Source organism: Electrona antarctica (genome assembly GCF_951216825.1).
Source record: "Electrona antarctica genome assembly, contig: scaffold_483, whole genome shotgun sequence".
NCBI lineage: Eukaryota > Metazoa > Chordata > Actinopteri > Myctophiformes > Myctophidae > Electrona > Electrona antarctica.
Window position 1 is genome coordinate 30,001 of NW_027638020.1, and position 24,912 is coordinate 54,912.

Below are 24,912 nucleotides of genomic sequence, written 5' to 3' on the forward strand. Positions count from 1 at the left end.
AATGTCCACTGACACTTAATGCTTTTATTGTGAAAGGTGAATGTCCACTGACGCTGAAGCTTTTATTGTGAAAGGTGAATGTCCACTGACACCGAAGCTTTTATTGTGAAAGGTGAATGTCCACTGACGCTGAAGCTTTTATTGTGAAAGGTGAATGTCCACTGACGCTGAAGCTTTTATTGTGAAAGGTTTATGTCCACTGACACTTAACGCTTTTATTGTGAAAGGTTTATGTCCACTGACACTTAACGCTTTTATTGTGAAAGGTGAACTGTCCACTGACACAGCTTTTATTGTGAAATCCTCTGTCCTACTGTATATTCTAATGACATGCAAAACGGTTTGGCTTAATGCCAACCTCTGTATGGAAATATCGTGTGGGTTTTTCTATGAATGGGTTTTATTTGCATGACAGACAAACATGCAAAGTAATAAATATAGTGTTTATTTCTCTATGAATTATTTGGTTTATTTGCATGACAGACAAACATGCAAAGTACTAAGAGTGATCTCTCTCTCTCTCTCTCTCTCTCTCTCTCTCTCTCTCTCTCTCTCTCTCTCTCTCTGTGTTTCAGAAGTCAACTCCAATTCACCAGGTGAGTTTTTCATCAAGAGAACGTCAACAATCTATACAGTCCTCAGGATTTTCAAATTAAATATATACAGACGCTCAGGGGTCCTTGAGGGAGTTCCAGGGGGTCCCCAGCTAAAGGATAGTTTGGAACCAAATGGACCCTTATGGGTCTGTAACTCTGAGAGTGTACAAATGGAACCAAATGGACCCTTATGGGTCTGTGACTCTGAGAGTGTACAAATGGAACCAAATGGACCATTATGGATCTTTAACTCTGAGAGTATTTGTACACTCTCAGAGTTAAATTAACATTGATTTTACAATATAAATTCAGGGTCCCAGCATTCTATCTCTTAGTACGACAACAATACGACAACAATACTCTCACAGTCGCTCTCTTAGTACGACAACAATACTCTCACAGTCACTCTCTTAGTACGACAACAATACTCTCACAGTCGCTCTCTTAGTACGACAACAATACTCTCACAGTCGCTCTCTTAGTACGACAACAATACTCTCACAGTCGCTCTCTTAGTACGACAACAATACTCTCACAGTCGCTCTCTATAGTACGACAACAATACTCTCACAGTCACTCTCTATAGTACGACAACAATACTCTCACAGTCGCTCTCTTAGTACGACAACAATACTCTCACAGTCGCTCTCTTAGTACGACAACAATACTCTCACAGTCGCTCTCTATAGTACGACAACAATACTCTCACAGTCGCTCTCTTAGTACGACAACAATACTCTCACAGTCGCTCTCTTAGTACGACAACAATACTCTCACAGTCGCTCTCTTAGTACGACAACAATACTCTCACAGTCACTCTCTATAGTACGACAACAATACTCTCACAGTCACTCTCTTAGTACGTAAACAATACTCTCACAGTCGCTCTCTATAGTACGACAACAATACTCTCACAGTCGCTCTCTTAGTACGACAACAATACTCTCACAGTCACTCTCTATAGTACGACAACAATACTCTCACAGTCGCTCTCTTAGTACGTAAACAATACTCTCACAGTCGCTCTCTTAGTACGACAACAATACTCTCACAGTCACTCTCTATAGTACGGCAACAATACTCTCACAGTCACTCTCTTAGTACGACAACAATACTCTCACAGTCACTCTCTATAGTACGGCAACAATACTCTCACAGTCACTCTCTTAGTACGTAAACAATACTCTCACAGTCACTCTCTTAGTACGACAACAATACTCTCACAGTCGCTCTCTTAGTACGACAACAATACTCTCACAGTCGCTCTCTTAGTACGACAACAATACTCTCACAGTCGCTCTCTTAGTACGACAACAATACTCTCACAGTCGCTCTCTATAGTACAACAACAATACTCTCACAGTCGCTCTCTTAGTACGACAACAATACTCTCACAGTCACTCTCTATAGTACGACAACAATACTCTCACAGTCGCTCTCTATAGTACGACAACAATACTCTCACAGTCGCTCTCTTAGTACGACAACAATACTCTCACAGTCGCTCTCTTAGTACGACAACAATACTCTCACAGTCGCTCTCTATAGTACGACAACAATACTCTCACAGTCGCTCTCTTAGTACGACAACAATACTCTCACAGTCGCTCTCTTAGTACGACAACAATACTCTCACAGTCACTCTCTTAGTACGACAACAATACTCTCACAGTCACTCTCTTAGTACGACAACAATACTCTCACAGTCACTCTCTATAGTACGACAACAATACTCTCACAGTCGCTCTCTTAGTACGACAACAATACTCTCACAGTCACTCTCTATAGTACGACAACAATACTCTCACAGTCGCTCTCTATAGTACGGCAACAATACTCTCACAGTCGCTCTCTTAGTACGACAACAATACTCTCACAGTCGCTCTCTTAGTACGACAACAATACTCTCACAGTCACTCTCTTAGTACGACAACAATACTCTCACAGTCGCTCTCTTAGTACGACAACAATACTCTCACAGTCGCTCTCTATAGTACGGCAACAATACTCTCACAGTCGCTCTCTTAGTACGACAACAATACTCTCACAGTCACTCTCTTAGTACGACAACAATACTCTCACAGTCGCTCTCTATAGTACGACAACAATACTCTCTCAGTCGCTCTCTTAGTACGACAACAATACTCTCTCAGTCGCTCTCTTAGTACGACAACAATACTCTCACAGTCGCTCTCTATAGTACGACAACAATACTCTCACAGTCGCTCTCTTAGTACGACAACAATACTCTCACAGTCGCTCTCTTAGTACGACAACAATACTCTCACAGTCGCTCTCTATAGTACGACAACAATACTCTCACAGTCGCTCTCTATAGTACGGCAACAATACTCTCACAGTCGCTCTCTTAGTACGACAACAATACTCTCACAGTCGCTCTCTATAGTACGACAACAATACTCTCACAGTCGCTCTCTATAGTACGGCAACAATACTCTCACAGTCACTCTCTTAGTACGACAACAATACTCTCACAGTCACTCTCTTAGTACGACAACAATACTCTCACAGTCACTCTCTTAGTACGACAACAATACTCTCACAGTCGCTCTCTATAGTACGGCAACAATACTCTCACAGTCGCTCTCTATAGTACGACAACAATACTCTCACAGTCACTCTCTATAGTACGACAACAATACTCTCACAGTCGCTCTCTTAGTACGACAACAATACTCTCACAGTCACTCTCTTAGTACGACAACAATACTCTCACAGTCACTCTCTTAGTACGACAACAATACTCTCACAGTCGCTCTCTTAGTACGACAACAATACTCTCACAGTCGCTCTCTATAGTACGACAACAATACTCTCACAGTCGCTCTCTATAGTACGACAACAATACTCTCACAGTCGCTCTCTATAGTACGACAACAATACTCTCACAGTCGCTCTCTATAGTACGACAACAATACTCTCACAGTCGCTCTCTTAGTACGACAACAATACTCTCACAGTCACTCTCTTAGTACGACAACAATACTCTCACAGTCGCTCTCTATAGTACGGCAACAATACTCTCACAGTCGCTCTCTTAGTACGACAACAATACTCTCACAGTCACTCTCTATAGTACGACAACAATACTCTCACAGTCACTCTCTATAGTACGACAACAATACTCTCACAGTCACTCTCTTAGTACGACAACAATACTCTCACAGTCGCTCTCTATAGTACGACAACAATACTCTCTCAGTCGCTCTCTTAGTACGACAACAATACTCTCACAGTCGCTCTCTTAGTACGTAAACAATACTCTCACAGTCGCTCTCTATAGTACGACAACAATACTCTCTCAGTCGCTCTCTTAGTACGACAACAATACTCTCACAGTCGCTCTCTTAGTACGACAACAATACTCTCACAGTCGCTCTCTTAGTACGTAAACAATACTCTCACAGTCGCTCTCTATAGTACGACAACAATACTCTCACAGTCGCTCTCTTAGTACGACAACAATACTCTCACAGTCGCTCTCTTAGTACGACAACAATACTCTCACAGTCACTCTCTATAGTACGACAACAATACTCTCACAGTCACTCTCTTAGTACGACAACAATACTCTCACAGTCGCTCTCTTAGTACGACAACAATACTCTCACAGTCACTCTCTATAGTACGACAACAATACTCTCACAGTCACTCTCTTAGTACGACAACAATACTCTCACAGTCACTCTCTATAGTACGACAACAATACTCTCACAGTCACTCTCTTAGTACGACAACAATACTCTCACAGTCACTCTCTTAGTACGACAACAATACTCTCACAGTCACTCTCTATAGTACGACAACAATACTCTCACAGTCACTCTCTTAGTACGACAACAATACTCTCACAGTCGCTCTCTTAGTACGACAACAATACTCTCACAGTCACTCTCTATAGTACGACAACAATACTCTCACAGTCACTCTCTATAGTACGACAACAATACTCTCACAGTCGCTCTCTATAGTACGACAACAATACTCTCACAGTCGCTCTCTTAGTACGACAACAATACTCTCACAGTCGCTCTCTTAGTACGACAACAATACTCTCACAGTCGCTCTCTATAGTACGACAACAATACTCTCACAGTCGCTCTCTTAGTACGACAACAATACTCTCACAGTCACTCTCTATAGTACGACAACAATACTCTCACAGTCGCTCTCTATAGTACGACAACAATACTCTCACAGTCGCTCTCTTAGTACGACAACAATACTCTCACAGTCGCTCTCTTAGTACGACAACAATACTCTCACAGTCACTCTCTATAGTACGACAACAATACTCTCACAGTCACTCTCTTAGTACGACAACAATACTCTCACAGTCACTCTCTTAGTACGACAACAATACTCTCACAGTCGCTCTCTATAGTACGACAACAATACTCTCACAGTCGCTCTCTATAGTACGACAACAATACTCTCACAGTCGCTCTCTTAGTACGTAAACAATACTCTCACAGTCGCTCTCTTAGTACGACAACAATACTCTCACAGTCGCTCTCTTAGTACGTAAACAATACTCTCACAGTCGCTCTCTTAGTACGACAACAATACTCTCACAGTCACTCTCTTAGTACGACAACAATACTCTCACAGTCGCTCTCTTAGTACGTAAACAATACTCTCACAGTCGCTCTCTTAGTACGTAAACAATACTCTCACAGTCGCTCTCTATAGTACGACAACAATACTCTCACAGTCGCTCTCTTAGTACGTAAACAATACTCTCACAGTCGCTCTCTTAGTACGTAAACAATACTCTCACAGTCGCTCTCTATAGTACGACAACAATACTCTCACAGTCACTCTCTATAGTACGACAACAATACTCTCACAGTCGCTCTCTTAGTACGTAAACAATACTCTCACAGTCGCTCTCTATAGTACAACAACAATACTCTCACAGTCACTCTCTTAGTACGACAACAATACTCTCACAGTCACTCTCTTAGTACGACAACAATACTCTCACAGTCACTCTCTATAGTACGACAACAATACTCTCACAGTCGCTCTCTTAGTACGACAACAATACTCTCACAGTCACTCTCTATAGTACAACAACAATACTCTCACAGTCACTCTCTTAGTACGACAACAATACTCTCACAGTCACTCTCTATAGTACGACAACAATACTCTCACAGTCGCTCTCTTAGTACGTAAACAATACTCTCACAGTCGCTCTCTATAGTACAACAACAATACTCTCACAGTCACTCTCTTAGTACGACAACAATACTCTCACAGTCGCTCTCTTAGTACGACAACAATACTCTCACAGTGACTCTCTTAGTACGACAACAATACTCTCACAGTCACTCTCTATAGTACGACAACAATACTCTCACAGTCGCTCTCTTAGTACGTAAACAATACTCTCACAGTCGCTCTCTTAGTACGACAACAATACTCTCACAGTCACTCTCTTAGTACGACAACAATACTCTCACAGTCGCTCTCTTAGTACGTAAACAATACTCTCACAGTCGCTCTCTATAGTACGACAACAATACTCTCACAGTCACTCTCTTAGTACGTAAACAATACTCTCACAGTCGCTCTCTATAGTACGACAACAATACTCTCACAGTCGCTCTCTTAGTACGTAAACAATACTCTCACAGTCACTCTCTATAGTACGACAACAATACTCTCACAGTCGCTCTCTATAGTACGACAACAATACTCTCACAGTCGCTCTCTTAGTACGACAACAATACTCTCACAGTCACTCTCTATAGTACGACAACAATACTCTCACAGTCACTCTCTATAGTACGACAACAATACTCTCACAGTCACTCTCTATAGTACGACAACAATACTCTCACAGTCACTCTCTATAGTACGACAACAATACTCTCACAGTCGCTCTCTTAGTACGTAAACAATACTCTCACAGTCGCTCTCTATAGTACGACAACAATACTCTCACAGTCGCTCTCTTAGTACGACAACAATACTCTCACAGTCGCTCTCTTAGTACGACAACAATACTCTCACAGTCGCTCTCTATAGTACGACAACAATACTCTCACAGTCGCTCTCTATAGTACGACAACAATACTCTCAGTCACTCTCTTAGTACGACAACAATACTCTCACAGTCGCTCTCTTAGTACGTAAACAATACTCTCACAGTCGCTCTCTATAGTACGACAACAATACTCTCACAGTCGCTCTCTTAGTACGTAAACAATACTCTCACAGTCGCTCTCTATAGTACGACAACAATACTCTCACAGTCGCTCTCTTAGTACGTAAACAATACTCTCACAGTCGCTCTCTATAGTACGACAACAATACTCTCACAGTCGCTCTCTTAGTACGTAAACAATACTCTCACAGTCACTCTCTATAGTACGACAACAATACTCTCACAGTCACTCTCTATAGTACGACAACAATACTCTCACAGTCACTCTCTATAGTACGACAACAATACTCTCACAGTCACTCTCTATAGTACGACAACAATACTCTCACAGTCGCTCTCTTAGTACGTAAACAATACTCTCACAGTCGCTCTCTATAGTACGACAACAATACTCTCACAGTCGCTCTCTTAGTACGTAAACAATACTCTCACAGTCGCTCTCTATAGTACGACAACAATACTCTCACAGTCGCTCTCTATAGTACGACAACAATACTCTCAGTCACTCTCTATAGTACGACAACAATACTCTCACAGTCACTCTCTATAGTACGACAACAATACTCTCACAGTCACTCTCTATAGTACGACAACAATACTCTCACAGTCACTCTCTATAGTACGACAACAATACTCTCACAGTCGCTCTCTTAGTACGTAAACAATACTCTCACAGTCGCTCTCTATAGTACGACAACAATACTCTCACAGTCGCTCTCTTAGTACGACAACAATACTCTCACAGTCGCTCTCTTAGTACGACAACAATACTCTCACAGTCACTCTCTATAGTACGACAACAATACTCTCACAGTCACTCTCTTAGTACGACAACAATACTCTCACAGTCACTCTCTTAGTACGACAACAATACTCTCACAGTCGCTCTCTATAGTACGACAACAATACTCTCACAGTCGCTCTCTATAGTACGACAACAATACTCTCACAGTCGCTCTCTTAGTACGTAAACAATACTCTCACAGTCGCTCTCTTAGTACGACAACAATACTCTCACAGTCGCTCTCTTAGTACGTAAACAATACTCTCACAGTCGCTCTCTTAGTACGACAACAATACTCTCACAGTCACTCTCTTAGTACGACAACAATACTCTCACAGTCGCTCTCTTAGTACGTAAACAATACTCTCACAGTCGCTCTCTTAGTACGTAAACAATACTCTCACAGTCGCTCTCTATAGTACGACAACAATACTCTCACAGTCGCTCTCTTAGTACGTAAACAATACTCTCACAGTCGCTCTCTTAGTACGTAAACAATACTCTCACAGTCGCTCTCTATAGTACGACAACAATACTCTCACAGTCACTCTCTATAGTACGACAACAATACTCTCACAGTCGCTCTCTTAGTACGTAAACAATACTCTCACAGTCGCTCTCTATAGTACAACAACAATACTCTCACAGTCACTCTCTTAGTACGACAACAATACTCTCACAGTCACTCTCTTAGTACGACAACAATACTCTCACAGTCACTCTCTATAGTACGACAACAATACTCTCACAGTCGCTCTCTTAGTACGACAACAATACTCTCACAGTCACTCTCTATAGTACAACAACAATACTCTCACAGTCACTCTCTTAGTACGACAACAATACTCTCACAGTCACTCTCTATAGTACGACAACAATACTCTCACAGTCGCTCTCTTAGTACGTAAACAATACTCTCACAGTCGCTCTCTATAGTACAACAACAATACTCTCACAGTCACTCTCTTAGTACGACAACAATACTCTCACAGTCGCTCTCTTAGTACGACAACAATACTCTCACAGTGACTCTCTTAGTACGACAACAATACTCTCACAGTCACTCTCTATAGTACGACAACAATACTCTCACAGTCGCTCTCTTAGTACGTAAACAATACTCTCACAGTCGCTCTCTTAGTACGACAACAATACTCTCACAGTCACTCTCTTAGTACGACAACAATACTCTCACAGTCGCTCTCTTAGTACGTAAACAATACTCTCACAGTCGCTCTCTATAGTACGACAACAATACTCTCACAGTCACTCTCTTAGTACGTAAACAATACTCTCACAGTCGCTCTCTATAGTACGACAACAATACTCTCACAGTCGCTCTCTTAGTACGTAAACAATACTCTCACAGTCACTCTCTATAGTACGACAACAATACTCTCACAGTCGCTCTCTATAGTACGACAACAATACTCTCACAGTCGCTCTCTTAGTACGACAACAATACTCTCACAGTCACTCTCTATAGTACGACAACAATACTCTCACAGTCACTCTCTATAGTACGACAACAATACTCTCACAGTCACTCTCTATAGTACGACAACAATACTCTCACAGTCACTCTCTATAGTACGACAACAATACTCTCACAGTCGCTCTCTTAGTACGTAAACAATACTCTCACAGTCGCTCTCTATAGTACGACAACAATACTCTCACAGTCGCTCTCTTAGTACGACAACAATACTCTCACAGTCGCTCTCTTAGTACGACAACAATACTCTCACAGTCGCTCTCTATAGTACGACAACAATACTCTCACAGTCGCTCTCTATAGTACGACAACAATACTCTCAGTCACTCTCTTAGTACGACAACAATACTCTCACAGTCGCTCTCTTAGTACGTAAACAATACTCTCACAGTCGCTCTCTATAGTACGACAACAATACTCTCACAGTCGCTCTCTTAGTACGTAAACAATACTCTCACAGTCGCTCTCTATAGTACGACAACAATACTCTCACAGTCGCTCTCTTAGTACGTAAACAATACTCTCACAGTCGCTCTCTATAGTACGACAACAATACTCTCACAGTCGCTCTCTTAGTACGTAAACAATACTCTCACAGTCACTCTCTATAGTACGACAACAATACTCTCACAGTCACTCTCTATAGTACGACAACAATACTCTCACAGTCACTCTCTATAGTACGACAACAATACTCTCACAGTCACTCTCTATAGTACGACAACAATACTCTCACAGTCGCTCTCTTAGTACGTAAACAATACTCTCACAGTCGCTCTCTATAGTACGACAACAATACTCTCACAGTCGCTCTCTTAGTACGTAAACAATACTCTCACAGTCGCTCTCTATAGTACGACAACAATACTCTCACAGTCGCTCTCTATAGTACGACAACAATACTCTCAGTCACTCTCTATAGTACGACAACAATACTCTCACAGTCACTCTCTATAGTACGACAACAATACTCTCACAGTCACTCTCTATAGTACGACAACAATACTCTCACAGTCACTCTCTATAGTACGACAACAATACTCTCACAGTCGCTCTCTTAGTACGTAAACAATACTCTCACAGTCGCTCTCTATAGTACGACAACAATACTCTCACAGTCGCTCTCTTAGTACGTAAACAATACTCTCACAGTCGCTCTCTATAGTACGACAACAATACTCTCACAGTCGCTCTCTATAGTACGACAACAATACTCTCAGTCACTCTCTATAGTACGACAACAATACTCTCACAGTCACTCTCTATAGTACGACAACAATACTCTCACAGTCGCTCTCTATAGTACGACAACAATACTCTCACAGTCGCTCTCTATAGTACGACAACAATACTCTCACAGTCACTCTCTATAGTACGACAACAATACTCTCACAGTCACTCTCTATAGTACGACAACAATACTCTCACAGTCACTCTCTTAGTACGTAAACAATACTCTCACAGTCGCTCTCTATAGTACGACAACAATACTCTCACAGTCACTCTCTTAGTACGTAAACAATACTCTCACAGTCGCTCTCTATAGTACGACAACAATACTCTCACAGTCACTCTCTTAGTACGTAAACAATACTCTCACAGTCGCTCTCTATAGTACGACAACAATACTCTCACAGTCGCTCTCTTAGTACGTAAACAATACTCTCACAGTCACTCTCTATAGTACGACAACAATACTCTCACAGTCGCTCTCTATAGTACGACAACAATACTCTCACAGTCGCTCTCTTAGTACGACAACAATACTCTCACAGTCACTCTCTATAGTACGACAACAATACTCTCACAGTCACTCTCTATAGTACGACAACAATACTCTCACAGTCACTCTCTATAGTACGACAACAATACTCTCACAGTCACTCTCTATAGTACGACAACAATACTCTCACAGTCGCTCTCTTAGTACGTAAACAATACTCTCACAGTCGCTCTCTATAGTACGACAACAATACTCTCACAGTCGCTCTCTTAGTACGACAACAATACTCTCACAGTCACTCTCTATAGTACGACAACAATACTCTCACAGTCACTCTCTATAGTACGACAACAATACTCTCACAGTCGCTCTCTTAGTACGTAAACAATACTCTCACAGTCGCTCTCTATAGTACGACAACAATACTCTCACAGTCGCTCTCTATAGTACGACAACAATACTCTCAGTCACTCTCTTAGTACGACAACAATACTCTCACAGTCGCTCTCTTAGTACGACAACAATACTCTCACAGTCGCTCTCTATAGTACGGCAACAATACTCTCACAGTCGCTCTCTATAGTACGACAACAATACTCTCACAGTCACTCTCTTAGTACGACAACAATACTCTCACAGTCACTCTCTATAGTACGACAACAATACTCTCACAGTCGCTCTCTATAGTACGACAACAATACTCTCACAGTCGCTCTCTATAGTACGACAACAATACTCTCACAGTCGCTCTCTATAGTACGACAACAATACTCTCACAGTCACTCTCTATAGTACGACAACAATACTCTCACAGTCACTCTCTATAGTACGACAACAATACTCTCACAGTCACTCTCTTAGTACGTAAACAATACTCTCACAGTCGCTCTCTATAGTACGACAACAATACTCTCACAGTCACTCTCTTAGTACGTAAACAATACTCTCACAGTCGCTCTCTATAGTACGACAACAATACTCTCACAGTCGCTCTCTATAGTACGTAAACAATACTCTCACAGTCACTCTCTATAGTACGACAACAATACTCTCACAGTCGCTCTCTATAGTACGACAACAATACTCTCACAGTCGCTCTCTTAGTACGACAACAATACTCTCACAGTCACTCTCTATAGTACGACAACAATACTCTCACAGTCACTCTCTATAGTACGACAACAATACTCTCACAGTCACTCTCTATAGTACGACAACAATACTCTCACAGTCACTCTCTATAGTACGACAACAATACTCTCACAGTCGCTCTCTTAGTACGTAAACAATACTCTCACAGTCGCTCTCTATAGTACGACAACAATACTCTCACAGTCGCTCTCTTAGTACGACAACAATACTCTCACAGTCACTCTCTATAGTACGACAACAATACTCTCACAGTCACTCTCTATAGTACGACAACAATACTCTCACAGTCGCTCTCTTAGTACGTAAACAATACTCTCACAGTCGCTCTCTATAGTACGACAACAATACTCTCACAGTCGCTCTCTATAGTACGACAACAATACTCTCAGTCACTCTCTTAGTACGACAACAATACTCTCACAGTCGCTCTCTTAGTACGACAACAATACTCTCACAGTCGCTCTCTATAGTACGGCAACAATACTCTCACAGTCGCTCTCTATAGTACGACAACAATACTCTCACAGTCGCTCTCTATAGTACAACAACAATACTCTCACAGTCGCTCTCTATAGTACGACAACAATACTCTCACAGTCGCTCTCTTAGTACGACAACAATACTCTCACAGTCGCTCTCTTAGTACGACAACAATACTCTCACAGTCGCTCTCTATAGTACGACAACAATACTCTCACAGTCGCTCTCTTAGTACGTAAACAATACTCTCACAGTCGCTCTCTATAGTACGACAACAATACTCTCACAGTCACTCTCTTAGTACGTAAACAATACTCTCACAGTCGCTCTCTTAGTACGACAACAATACTCTCACAGTCGCTCTCTTAGTACGTAAACAATACTCTCACAGTCGCTCTCTTAGTACGACAACAATACTCTCACAGTCGCTCTCTATAGTACGACAACAATACTCTCACAGTCGCTCTCTTAGTACGACAACAATACTCTCACAGTCGCTCTCTTAGTACGACAACAATACTCTCACAGTCGCTCTCTATAGTACGACAACAATACTCTCACAGTCGCTCTCTTAGTACGACAACAATACTCTCACAGTCGCTCTCTATAGTACGACAACAATACTCTCACAGTCGCTCTCTAGTACGACAACAATACTCTCACAGTCGCTCTCTAGTACGACAAGAATACTCTCACAGTCGCTCTCTTAGTACGACAACAATACTCTCACAGTCACTCTCTATAGTACGGCAACAATACTCTCACAGTCGCTCTCTATAGTACGGCAACAATACTCTCACAGTCGCTCTCTTAGTACGTAAACAATACTCTCACAGTCACTCTCTATAGTACGACAACAATACTCTCACAGTCGCTCTCTTAGTACGTAAACAATACTCTCACAGTCGCTCTCTATAGTACGACAACAATACTCTCACAGTCACTCTCTATAGTACGACAACAATACTCTCACAGTCGCTCTCTTAGTACGACAACAATACTCTCACAGTCACTCTCTATAGTACGACAACAATACTCTCACAGTCACTCTCTATAGTACGACAACAATACTCTCACAGTCGCTCTCTTAGTACGACAACAATACTCTCACAGTCACTCTCTATAGTACGACAACAATACTCTCACAGTCGCTCTCTTAGTACGACAACAATACTCTCACAGTCACTCTCTATAGTACGACAACACTACTCTCACAGTCGCTCTCTTAGTACGACAACAATACTCTCACAGTCGCTCTCTATAGTACGACAACAATACTCTCACAGTCGCTCTCTTAGTACGTAAACAATACTCTCACAGTCGCTCTCTTAGTACGACAACAATACTCTCACAGTCACTCTCTATAGTACGACAACAATACTCTCACAGTCACTCTCTATAGTACGACAACAATACTCTCAGTCACTCTCTTAGTACGTAAACAATACTCTCACAGTCGCTCTCTTAGTACGACAACAATACTCTCACAGTCACTCTCTTAGTACGACAACAATACACTCACAGTCGCTCTCTTAGTACGTAAACAATACTCTCACAGTCACTCTCTTAGTACGTAAACAATACTCTCACAGTCGCTCTCTTAGTACGACAACAATACTCTCACAGTCACTCTCTTAGTACGACAACAATACACTCACAGTCGCTCTCTTAGTACGTAAACAATACTCTCACAGTCGCTCTCTTAGTACGACAACAATACTCTCACAGTCGCTCTCTTAGTACGACAACAATACTCTCACAGTCGCTCTCTTAGTACGTAAACAATACTCTCACAGTCGCTCTCTTAGTACGACAACAATACTCTCACAGTCGCTCTCTTAGTACGACAACAATACTCTCACAGTCGCTCTCTTAGTACGACAACAATACTCTCACAGTCACTCTCTTAGTACGACAACAATACACTCACAGTCGCTCTCTTAGTACGTAAACAATACTCTCACAGTCACTCTCTTAGTACGTAAACAATACTCTCACAGTCGCTCTCTTAGTACGTAAACAATACTCTCACAGTCGCTCTCTTAGTACGACAACAATACTCTCACAGTCGCTCTCTTAGTACGACAACAATACTCTCACAGTCGCTCTCTTAGTACGACAACAATACTCTCACAGTCGTTCTCTTAGTACGACAACAATACTCTCACAGTCGCTCTCTATAGTACGAAAACAATACTCTCACAGTCGCTCTCTTAGTACGACAACAATACTCTCACAGTCGCTCTCTTAGTACGACAACAATACTCTCACAGTCGCTCTCTTAGTACGTAAACAATACTCTCACAGTCACTCTCTATAGTACGGCAACAATACTCTCACAGTCGCTCTCTATAGTACGACAACAATACTCTCACAGTCACTCTCTATAGTACGTAAACAATACTCTCACAGTCGCTCTCTTAGTACGACAACAATACTCTCACAGTCGCTCTCTATAGTACGACAACAATACTCTCACAGTCGCTCTCTTAGTACGTAAACAATACTCTCACAGTCGCTCTCTTAGTACGTAAACAATACTCTCACAGTCACTCTCTATAGTACGACAACAATACTCTCACAGTCGCTCTCTTAGTACGACAACAATACTCTCACAGTCGCTCTCTTAGTACGTAAACAATACTCTCACAGTCGCTCTCTTAGTACGTAAACAATACTCTCACAGTCGCTCTCTTAGTACGTAAACAATACTCTCACAGTCGCTCTCTTAGTACGTAAACAATACTCTCACAGTCACTCTATAGTACGGCAACAATACTCTCACAGTCGCTCTCTTAGTACGTAAACAATACGTAGGGGGCTATGGGAGGGGCTATGGGAGGGGCTATGGGAGGGGCTAGGGGAGGGGCTAGGGGAGGGGCTAGCACCCCTCAAAAATAATCATGTTAACTTCCTGTTCCGGATCCACGGAATCCAGTCCGGGTTTTAGGTTAGATAAACTATGCTGTGTATTTCTATGTTTTTTCTTCTGACGAAGCTTTCTGATTGGCTGGGAAGCTTTGCTGTGTCGCTGTGTGATGATGTCATGCTTTCCCTCCTGACGGGAAAAATATGATGTCACAATACTCTGAGTATTGGATGGTTTCTGAGTGTTGTTTCTCTATGTCTCTCTATTGCTCTCTCTCTATCTCTCTCTCTCTCTCTCTCTCATATCAAGGCCTGGCACACATGATGGCAGAACAAGGTATGCTCTCACTCTCTCTCTCTCTCTCTCTCTCTCCACATTTGCATGTTGTGGTATTGTGGTGGGGGGTGGGTGCATGGTATTGTACAGTATATTGAAGTGCATGTTTTAATATACGTGATAAATGGAACATTTGAACAGTTATGGTTTCATATTAATATTAATAAGTGGTGCTTTAAGTGTGACGTTGGGTTTATTAAAGGCGTGTTTACAGTTAGCTCTGCATGTCGCTAACTGTACATTAGATACAATAATATGTGAATATTAACTGTATTATTATTATTATTATTATTAGACTAAAGGACTACTTCAGCACTTCTCAACCTCATTAGAGCAACAAGCTTGAAGCCCTAAGTCTGTGTCTCATAGGAGGGCTGTGGGCAGTTCAGAAACCAGTCTGTGTCTCATAGGAGGGCTGTGGGCAGTTCAGAAACCAGTCTGTCTCATAGGAGGGCTGTGGGCGGTTCAGAAACCAGTCTGTGTCTCATAGGAGGGCTGTGGGCAGTTCAGAAACCAGTCTGTCTCATAGGAGGGCTGTGGGCAGTTCAGAAACCAGTCTGTGTCTCATAGGAGGGCTGTGGGCAGTTCAGAAACCAGTCTGTCTCATAGGAGGGCTGTGGGCGGTTCAGAAACCAGTCTGTGTCTCATAGGAGGGCTGTGGGCAGTTCAGAAACCAGTCTGTCTCATAGGAGGGCTGTGGGCGGTTCAGAAACCAGTCTGTGTCTCATAGGAGGGCTGTGGGCGGTTCAGAAACCAGTCTGTCTCATAGGAGGGCTGTGGGCGGTTCAGAAACCAGACTGTCTCATAGGAGGGCTGTGGGCGGTTCAGAAACCAGTCTGTCTCATAGGAGGGCTGTGGGCAGTTCAGAAACCAGTCTGTGTCTCATAGGAGGGCTGTGGGCAGTTCAGAAACCAGTCTGTGTCTCATAGGAGGGCTGTGGGCAGTTCAGAAACCAGTCTGTGTCTCATAGGAGGGCTGTGGGCGGTTCAGAAACCAGTCTGTCTCATAGGAGGGCTGTGGGTGGTTCAGAAACCAGGCTGTGTCTCATAGGAGGCTGTGGGCGGTTCAGAAACCAGTCTGTTTCTCATAGGAGGGCTGTGGGCGGTTCAGAAACCAGTCTGTCTCATAGGAGGGCTGTGGGCGGTTCAGAAACCAGTCTGTGTCTCATAGGAGGGCTGTGGGCAGTTCAGAAACCAGTCTGTGTCTCATAGGAGGGCTGTGGGCAGTTCAGAAACCAGTCTGTGTCTCATAGGAGGGCTGTGGGTGGTTCAGAAACCAGTCTGTCTCATAGGAGGGCTGTGGGCGGTTCAGAAACCAGGCTGTGTCTCATAGGAGGGCTGTGGGCGGTTCAGAAACCAGTCTGTGTCTCATAGGAGGGCTGTGGGCGGTTCAGAAACCAGTCTGTGTCTCATAGTAGGGCTGTGGGCAGTTCAGAAACCAGTCTGTGTCTCATAGGAGGGCCGTGGACGGTTCAGAAACCAGTCTGTGTCAGGAGGTATGTGGGCGGTTCAGAAACCAGTCTGTGTCTCATAGGAGGGCTGTGGTCGGTTCAGAAACCAGTCTGTGTCTCATAGGAGGGATGTGGACGGTTCAGAAACCAGTCTGTGTCTCATAGGAGGGCTGTGGGCAGTTCAGAAACCAGTCTGTGTCTCATAGGAGGGCTGTGGGCAGTTCAGAAACCAGTCTGCGTCGGGCTGTGGGCGGTTCAGAAACCAGTCTGTGTCTCATAGGAGGGCTGTGGGCGGTTCAGAAACCAGTCTGTCTCATAGGAGGGCTGTGGGCGGTTCAGAAACCAGTCTGTATCTCAAACGAGGGCTGTGGGCGGTTCAGAAACCAGTCTGTCTCATAGGAGGGCTGTGGGCGGTTAAGAAACCAGTCTGTGTCTCATAGTAGGGCTGTGGGCAGTTCAGAAACCAGTCTGTGTGAGGGCTGTGGGCGCTTCAGAAACCAGTCTGTGTCTCATAGGAGGGCCGTGGGCGGTTCAGAAACCAGTCTGTGTCGTCTGTGGGCGGTTCAGAAACCAGTCTGTGTCTCATAGGAGGGCTGTGGACGGTTCAGAAACCAGTCTGTGTCTCATAGGAGGGCTGTGGGCAGTTCAGAAACCAGTCTGTGTCTCATAGGAGGGCTGTGGGCAGTTCAGAAACCAGTGTGTGAGGGCTGTGGGCGGTTCAGAAACCAGTCTGTGTCTCATAGGAGGGCTGTGGGCGGTTCAGAAACCAGTCTGTGTCTCATATGAGGGCTGTGGGCGGTTCAGAAACCAGTATGTGTCTCATAGGAGGGCTGTGGGCGGTTCAGAAACCAGTCTGTGTCTCATAGGATGGCTGTGGGTGGTTCAGAAACCAGTCTGTCTCATAGGAGGGCTGTGGGCGGTTCAGAAACCAGTCTGTGTCTCATAGGAGGGCTGTGGGCGGTTCAGAAACCAGTCTGTGTCTCATAGGAGGGCTGTGGGCGTGCCTGTTGTTTCAGCTTCACTCTCGCCCGCTCAGGGTGTCTTGCTGGTATGAAGAAAGGTTGAAAAAGTGGTGAAGTGGTCCTTTAATGCAGTGGTTCCCAAAGTGGGGTCTGGGGACCCCCAGGGGTCCTTGAGAGAGTTCCAGGGGGTCCCCAGCTAAATGATAGTTTGGAACCAAATTAACCCTTATGGGTCTGTAACTCTGAGAGTGTAGAAAAGGAACCAAATGGACCCTTATGGGTCTGTAACTCTGAGAGTGTACAGATGGAACCAAATGGACCCTCATGGGTCTGTAACTCTGAGAGTGTACAGATGGAACCAAATGGGTCTGTAACTTTGAGAGTGTACAAATGGAACCAAATGGACCCTTATGGGTCTGTGACTCTGAGAGTGTACAAATGGAACCAAATGGACCCTTATGGGTCTGTGACTCTGAGAGTGTACAGATGGAACCAAATGGACCCTTATGGGTCTGTAACTCTGCGAGTGTACAAACGGAACCAAATGGACCCTTATGGGTCTGTGACTCTGAGAGTGTACAAATGGAACCAAATGGACCCTTATGGGTCTGTGACTCTGAGAGTGTAACACATGGAACCAAATGGACCCTTATGGGTCTGTGACTCTGAGAGTGTAACACATGGAACCAAATGGACCCTTATGGGTCTGTAACTCTGAGAGTGTAACACATGGAACCAAATGGACCCTTACGGGTCTGTAACTCAGAGTGTACAAATGGAACCAAATGGACCCTTATGGGTCTGTAACTCTGAGAGTGTACAAATGGATGGAACCAAATGGACCCTTATGGGTCTGTAACTCAGAGTGTACAAATGGAACCAAATGGACCCTTATGGGTCTGTGACTCTGAGAGTGTACATGTATTTGGTCATACAGTGTACATGTATTTGGTCATCCATAGTGTACATGTATTTGGTCATACAGTGTACATGTATTTGGTCATACAGTGTACATGTATTTGGTCATACAGTGTGCATGTTTTTGGTCATCCATAGTGTACATGTATTTGGTCATCCATAGTGTACATGTATTTGGTCATCCATAGTGTACATGTATTTGGTCATACAGTGTACATGTATTGGGTCATCCATAGTGTACATGTATTTGGTCATACAGTGTACATGTATTGGGTCATCCATAGTGTACATGTATTGGGTCATCCATAGTGTACATGTATTTGGTCATACAGTGTACATGTATTGGGTCATCCATAGTGTACATGTATTGGGTCATCCATAGTGTACATGTATTTGGTCATACAGTGTACATGTATTTGGTCATACAGTGTACATGTATTTGGTCATACAGTGTACATGTATTTGGTCATACAGTGTACATGTATTGGGTCATCCATAGTGTACATGTATCTGGTCCTGACGGCCTGTCCTCTCTCCTTCCTCCCGCCGGACGCTCCTCTTCCTCTCCGTGGACCTTCCTCCTCCTCTCTGCTGTCCTCCCATTGGACGCTCCTGTCTCCTCCCCTCGTCTCCTCCCTCCCTCGTCTCCTCTCCTCCTCTCCTCTCCTAGCTAAGAGCAAAGGTACAGCATTTTCCAAAACTCTCGCTTTCCGCCAGTATGAGCGACGCCGCTTGCTCTGTGAGTGTTCTGTCTGTCTGTCTGTCTGTCTGTCTGTCTGTCTGTCTGTCTGTCTGTCTGTCTGTCTGTCTAATGTGTTTACTGTTCTGTGTCGAGTGTCGTTCTCGCTCATCTAATTGCGGTGTGTGTGTGTGTGTGTGTGTGTGTGTGTGTGTGTGTGTGTGTGTGTGTGTGTGTGTGTGTGTGTGTGTGTGTGTGTGTGTGTGTGTGTGTGTGTGTGTGTGTGTGTGTGTGTGTGTGTGTGTGTGTGTGTGTGTGTGTGTGTGTGTGTGTGTGTGTGTGTGTGTGTGTGTGTGTGTGTGTGTGTCTCTCTCTAATGGTGGTCTCACAGAGGGTGAGAGGATTAAGCCAGTAATTAAGACAACCTTAATTGAAGCAGCAGAAAAGACTAGCGCTGCGTGCACGTGTGTGTGCGCACGCGAGTATGTGTTTACTGCTGAGGTAAAACACTGCAGTGTGTAGGGAGATTTGCTTTGTGTGCGTGTGTGCGTGCGTGCGTGCATGTGTTAAGGCGCTACACAGCCGCATAGAGGGATTTGCTTTGTTGAAACTGGAGTGTTTTCGGGTTCAGTTGTGGTTTCACTCTGCTAGCGTCCCTCGTTGTGGTTCCACTCTGCTAGCGTCCCTCGCTGTGGTTCCACTCTGCTAGCGTCCCTCGCTGTGGTTCCACTCTGCTAGCGTCCCTCGTTGTGGTTCCACTCTGCTAGCGTCCCTCGCTGTGGTTCCACTCTGCTAGCGTCCCTCGTTGTGGTTCCACTCTGCTAGCCTCCCTCGTTGTGGTTTCACTCTGCTAGCGTCCCTCGTTGTGGTTCCACTCTGCTAGCGTCCCTCGCTGTGGTTCCACTCTGCTAGCGTCCCTCGTTGTGGTTCCACTCTGCTAGCGTCCCTCGCTGTGGTTCCACTCTGCTAGCGTCCCTCGCTGTGGTTCCACTCTGCTAGCGTCCCTCGCTGTGGTTCCACTCTGCTAGCCTCCCTCGTTGTGGTTTCACTCTGCTAGCGTCCCTCGCTGTGGTTCCACTCTGCTAGCGTCCCTCGCTGTGGTTCCACTCTGCTAGCGTCCCTCGTTGTGGTTCCACTCTGCTAGCGTCCCTCGTTGTGGTTCCACTCTGCTAGCGTCCCTCGTTGTGGTTCCACTCTGCTAGTGTCCCTCGCTGTGGTTCCACTCTGCTAGCGTCCCTCGTTGTGGTTCCACTCTGCTAGTGTCCCTCGTTGTGGTTCCACTCTGCTAGCGTCCCTCGTTGTGGTTCCACTCTGCTAGCCTCCCTCACTGTGGTTCCACTCTGCTAGCGTCCCTCGTTGTGGTTCCACTCTGCTAGCGTCCCTCGCTGTGGTTCCACTCTGCTAGCGTCCCTCGTTGTGGTTCCACTCTGCTAGTGTCCCTCGCTGTGGTTCCACTCTGCTAGCGTCCCTCGTTGTGGTTCCACTCTGCTAGCGTCCCTCGTTGTGGTTCCACTCTGCTAGCGTCCCTCGCTGTGGTTCCACTCTGCTAGCGTCCCTCGTTGTGGTTCCACTCTGCTAGCGTCCCTCGCTGTGGTTCCACTCTGCTAGCGTCCCTCGTTGTGGTTCCACTCTGCTAGCGTCCCTCGCTGTGGTTCCACTCTGCTAGCGTCCCTCGCTGTGGTTCCACTCTGCTAGCGTCCCTCGTTGTGGTTCCACTCTGCTAGCGTCCCTCGTTGTGGTTCCACTCTGCTAGCGTCCCTCGTTGTGGTTCCACTCTGCTAGAGTCCCTCGTTGTGGTTCCACTCTGCTAGCGTCCCTCGTTGTGGTTTCACTCTGCTAGCGTCCCTCGTTGTGGTTCCACTCTGCTAGCGTCCCTCGTTGTGGTTCCACTCTGCTAGCGTCCCTCGTTGTGGTTCCACTCTGCTAGCGTCCCTCGTTGTGGTTCCACTCTGCTAGCCTCCCTCGCTGTGGTTCCACTCTGCTAGGGTCCCTCGCTGTGGTTCCACTCTGCTAGCGTCCCTCGCTGTGGTTCCACTCTGCTAGCGTCCCTCGTTGTGGTTCCACTCTGCTAGCGTCCCTCGTTGTGGTTCCACTCTGCTAGCGTCCCTCGCTGTGGTTCCACTCTGCTAGCGTCCCTCGCTGTGGTTCCACTCTGCTAGCGTCCCTCGTTGTGGTTCCACTCTGCTAGCGTCCCTCGTTGTGGTTTCACTCTGCTAGCGTCCCTCGTTGTGGTTCCACTCTGCTAGAGTCCCTCGTTGTGGTTCCACTCTGCTAGAGTCCCTCGTTGTGGTTCCACTCTGCTAGCGTCCCTCGCTGTGGTTTCACTCTGCTAGCGTCCCTCGCTGTGAAAACGACATCTCAAGGAGCGTTCGTTAACTAACTGAACATCCTGCTTGGTAGAATTCGCCTAATGTTCGCCGTGGAATATCGAGTCGAATCAAATCAAACTTTATTCGTATTGCACTTTGTTTTTAAACGTCTGTAGTCGAACAAAGAGCTTCACAAGTTAAAACAAACAAAGCAATGTTTTTATTTGGCCTGTCATTGTGGATTTATTTTAGTTTTTAGTTTTTTCCTGTCATGTGAAAGCAGCAAGAATTTGATAAAGTGCCCCTCGGGCACAGGTCTCCACCAGGGCAGGTCAGGTTGTGGCCTCCTGGTGGCGCTATAATAGGCCAATGTGAAAAGGGTGGGATATATTCCTCAGCCTAGTAGGAAAGGCTGTGAAAGATTTCACGTAAATTGCACGCTGCGTTCATGATTTGAGGCTTTGTGTTCAAAACGGGCCAATCCTGCAAACTTTGAAAGCCAATGTTAGCCAATTAGGATGGAATATGAAATATGGGACAGATCCGTCTTGAACACATGACTATAGAGATACTGTGTAACGATTTGCAGGATTTTTGGACAGAATCTGGAGTAATATAAAAAAATGTGTTTTTCAAAAGTCGGCCTCCTGATGGCGCTATAACAGGCCGTTCTGGAAAATGTGGGGCAGAGGTTCATCGTTGGCATCCAGGGATTGTGTGCAGAATTTGGCACCTTAACAGACGCACACACACACCCATCATGCATAGCACTGAAGCCTCTCCAACTGATCCAAAATGCCGCAGCTCGCGTGGTCTTCAACCAGCCAAAATTCTCACATGTCTCCCCCCTGCTCCGCTCCCTGCACTGGCTCCCGGTCGCTGCCCGCACAGAATACAAAACTCTGATGTTGGCATTTAAAGCAACCAAAGGTATGGCTCCCCCATATCTTGCCAGCATGATTGAACCCTACAAACCCTCCCGCGCACTCAGATCAGCCAACGCAGGGAAGCTGGAAGTACCCTCACTAAAAACGCCGGGACAACGCTCCACACATCCCAAACTCTTCTCCCTTCTGGCCCCAAAACTGTGGAATGCACTTCCCGTTGCAATCAGAACTGCAGCATCACTCCCGATCTTCCGCCGTAGTCTGAAAACCCACCTTTTCAGACTCCATCATGGCCCATAGCACTTACCCTACCCCCTTAGATAGCACTTTTTAGACTTATATAGCATTTGAAACAGACTTATAGCATGTCATGTAGACAGCACAATAAGTGCATTGTATGTAGTCATAGCACTATATATGTACAGCATAGTATAGCATATATGTATAGTTTATATGTATAGTGTCATTATATAGATATGTTCTAGTTATAGTTTATATGTATAGTGTCATTATATAGATATGTTCTAGTCACGTTCTTAGCTTACGCATGTTTCGCGATAAATGCATTTTACATATGTGATGTATTCCCATGCTTTTTGTTCTTGCTTAATGTAAGTCGCTCTGGATTAAGAGCGTCTGCTAAATGCCTAAATTGTAAATTGTAAATAGCGGTGGGTGTATCTCAGTCAGAGATGGTACATGTTTCCCATCATGCATAGCGGTGGGTGTATCTCAGTCAGAGATGGTACATGTTTCCCATCATGCATAGCGGTGGGTGTATCTCAGTCAGAGATGGTACATGTTTCCCATCATGCATAGCGGTGAGTGTATCTCAGTCAGAGATGGTACATGTTTCCCATCATGCATAGCGGTGGGTGTATCTCAGTCAGAGATGGTACATGTTTCCCATCATGCATAGCGGTGAGTGTATCTCAGTCAGAGATGGTACATGTTTCCCATCATGCATAGCGGTGTCTCAGTCAGAGATGGTACATGTTTCCCATCATGCATAGCGGTGGGTGTATCTCAGTCAGAGATGGTACATGTTACCCATCATGCATAGCGGTGGTTATGGGTCTCTGAGACCAGGTGTTCGTGGTTAAGACCCTCTTTGTGGACTTCAGTCACAACATTTGCATTTCTCTTATTTGGTATAATTTGAAGCTCCATAAAGCTACTGTAGAACATAATTAGTTTTAATTTAGTAGCTTCTGTACTATTTATTTATTTACTTACTGTGTAGTTCAGACAGACAGACAGACAGACAGACAGAACGACAGACGTATACCATATTTACGCACGCAGCCTTTTGTCCTGTTTATTTGGGCTCATAATGACATTATGACATCATAATGTCTCATTATGACATCATAATGTCTCATTATGACATCATAATGTCTCATAATGACATTATGACATCATAATGTCTCATAATGTCTCATTATGACATCATAATGTCGTTGAAAAGCAACAGCTTTTCTTCTGTGAGTAAGAGTTGAAAGACAACCTTTCAATCGTATTCAACCGTCTCTCTCTCTCTCTCTCTCTCGTTCCCTTTGTTAAACTCATTAATGCATGTTGTCACACGCCAACATGGATGTAAATAGCATGTTTTATTTTTTTAAATGAACAAATCTCCTACACAGGACACTGTTGGAATCAGGGATGGGCAACTTTGAAGATGGAGAGGGCCACTATAGTTCCACACTCACTCCAGAGGACCACTATAGTTCCACACTCACTCCAGAGGACCACTATAGTTCCACACTCACTCCAGAGGGCCACTATAGTTCCACACTCACTCCAGAGGGCCGCTATAGTTCCACACTCACTCCAGAGGGCCACTATAGTTCCACACTCACTCCAGAGGGCCACTATAGTTACACACTCACTCCAGAGGGCCACTATAGTTCCACACTCACTCCAGAGGGCCACTATAGTTCCACACTCACTCCAGAGGGCCACTATAGTTCCACACTCACTCCAGAGGGCCACTATAGTTCCACACTCACTCCAGAGGGCCACTATAGTTCCACACTCACTCCAGAGGGCCACTATAGTTCCACACTCACTCCA

The 24,912-nt window shown here is 44.7% G+C and overlaps 1 protein-coding gene across 1 annotated transcript in view; it reads left to right on the plus strand.

The window, feature by feature from the left end:
- LOC306918456 (neurexin-3a-like) overlaps positions 1-24,912 on the plus strand; it is a gene marked incomplete at its 3' end in the record, with an annotated part of 42,278 nt that overhangs the window by 11,770 nt on the left and 5,596 nt on the right. Inside the window, exons 3-5 of the mRNA XM_079531358.1 lie at positions 576-596; positions 15,605-15,631; positions 19,632-19,711. Of these exons, the coding sequence (XP_079387484.1) occupies positions 576-596; positions 15,605-15,631; positions 19,632-19,711 (128 nt within the window). The remainder of the gene's footprint in view (positions 1-575; positions 597-15,604; positions 15,632-19,631; positions 19,712-24,912) is intronic.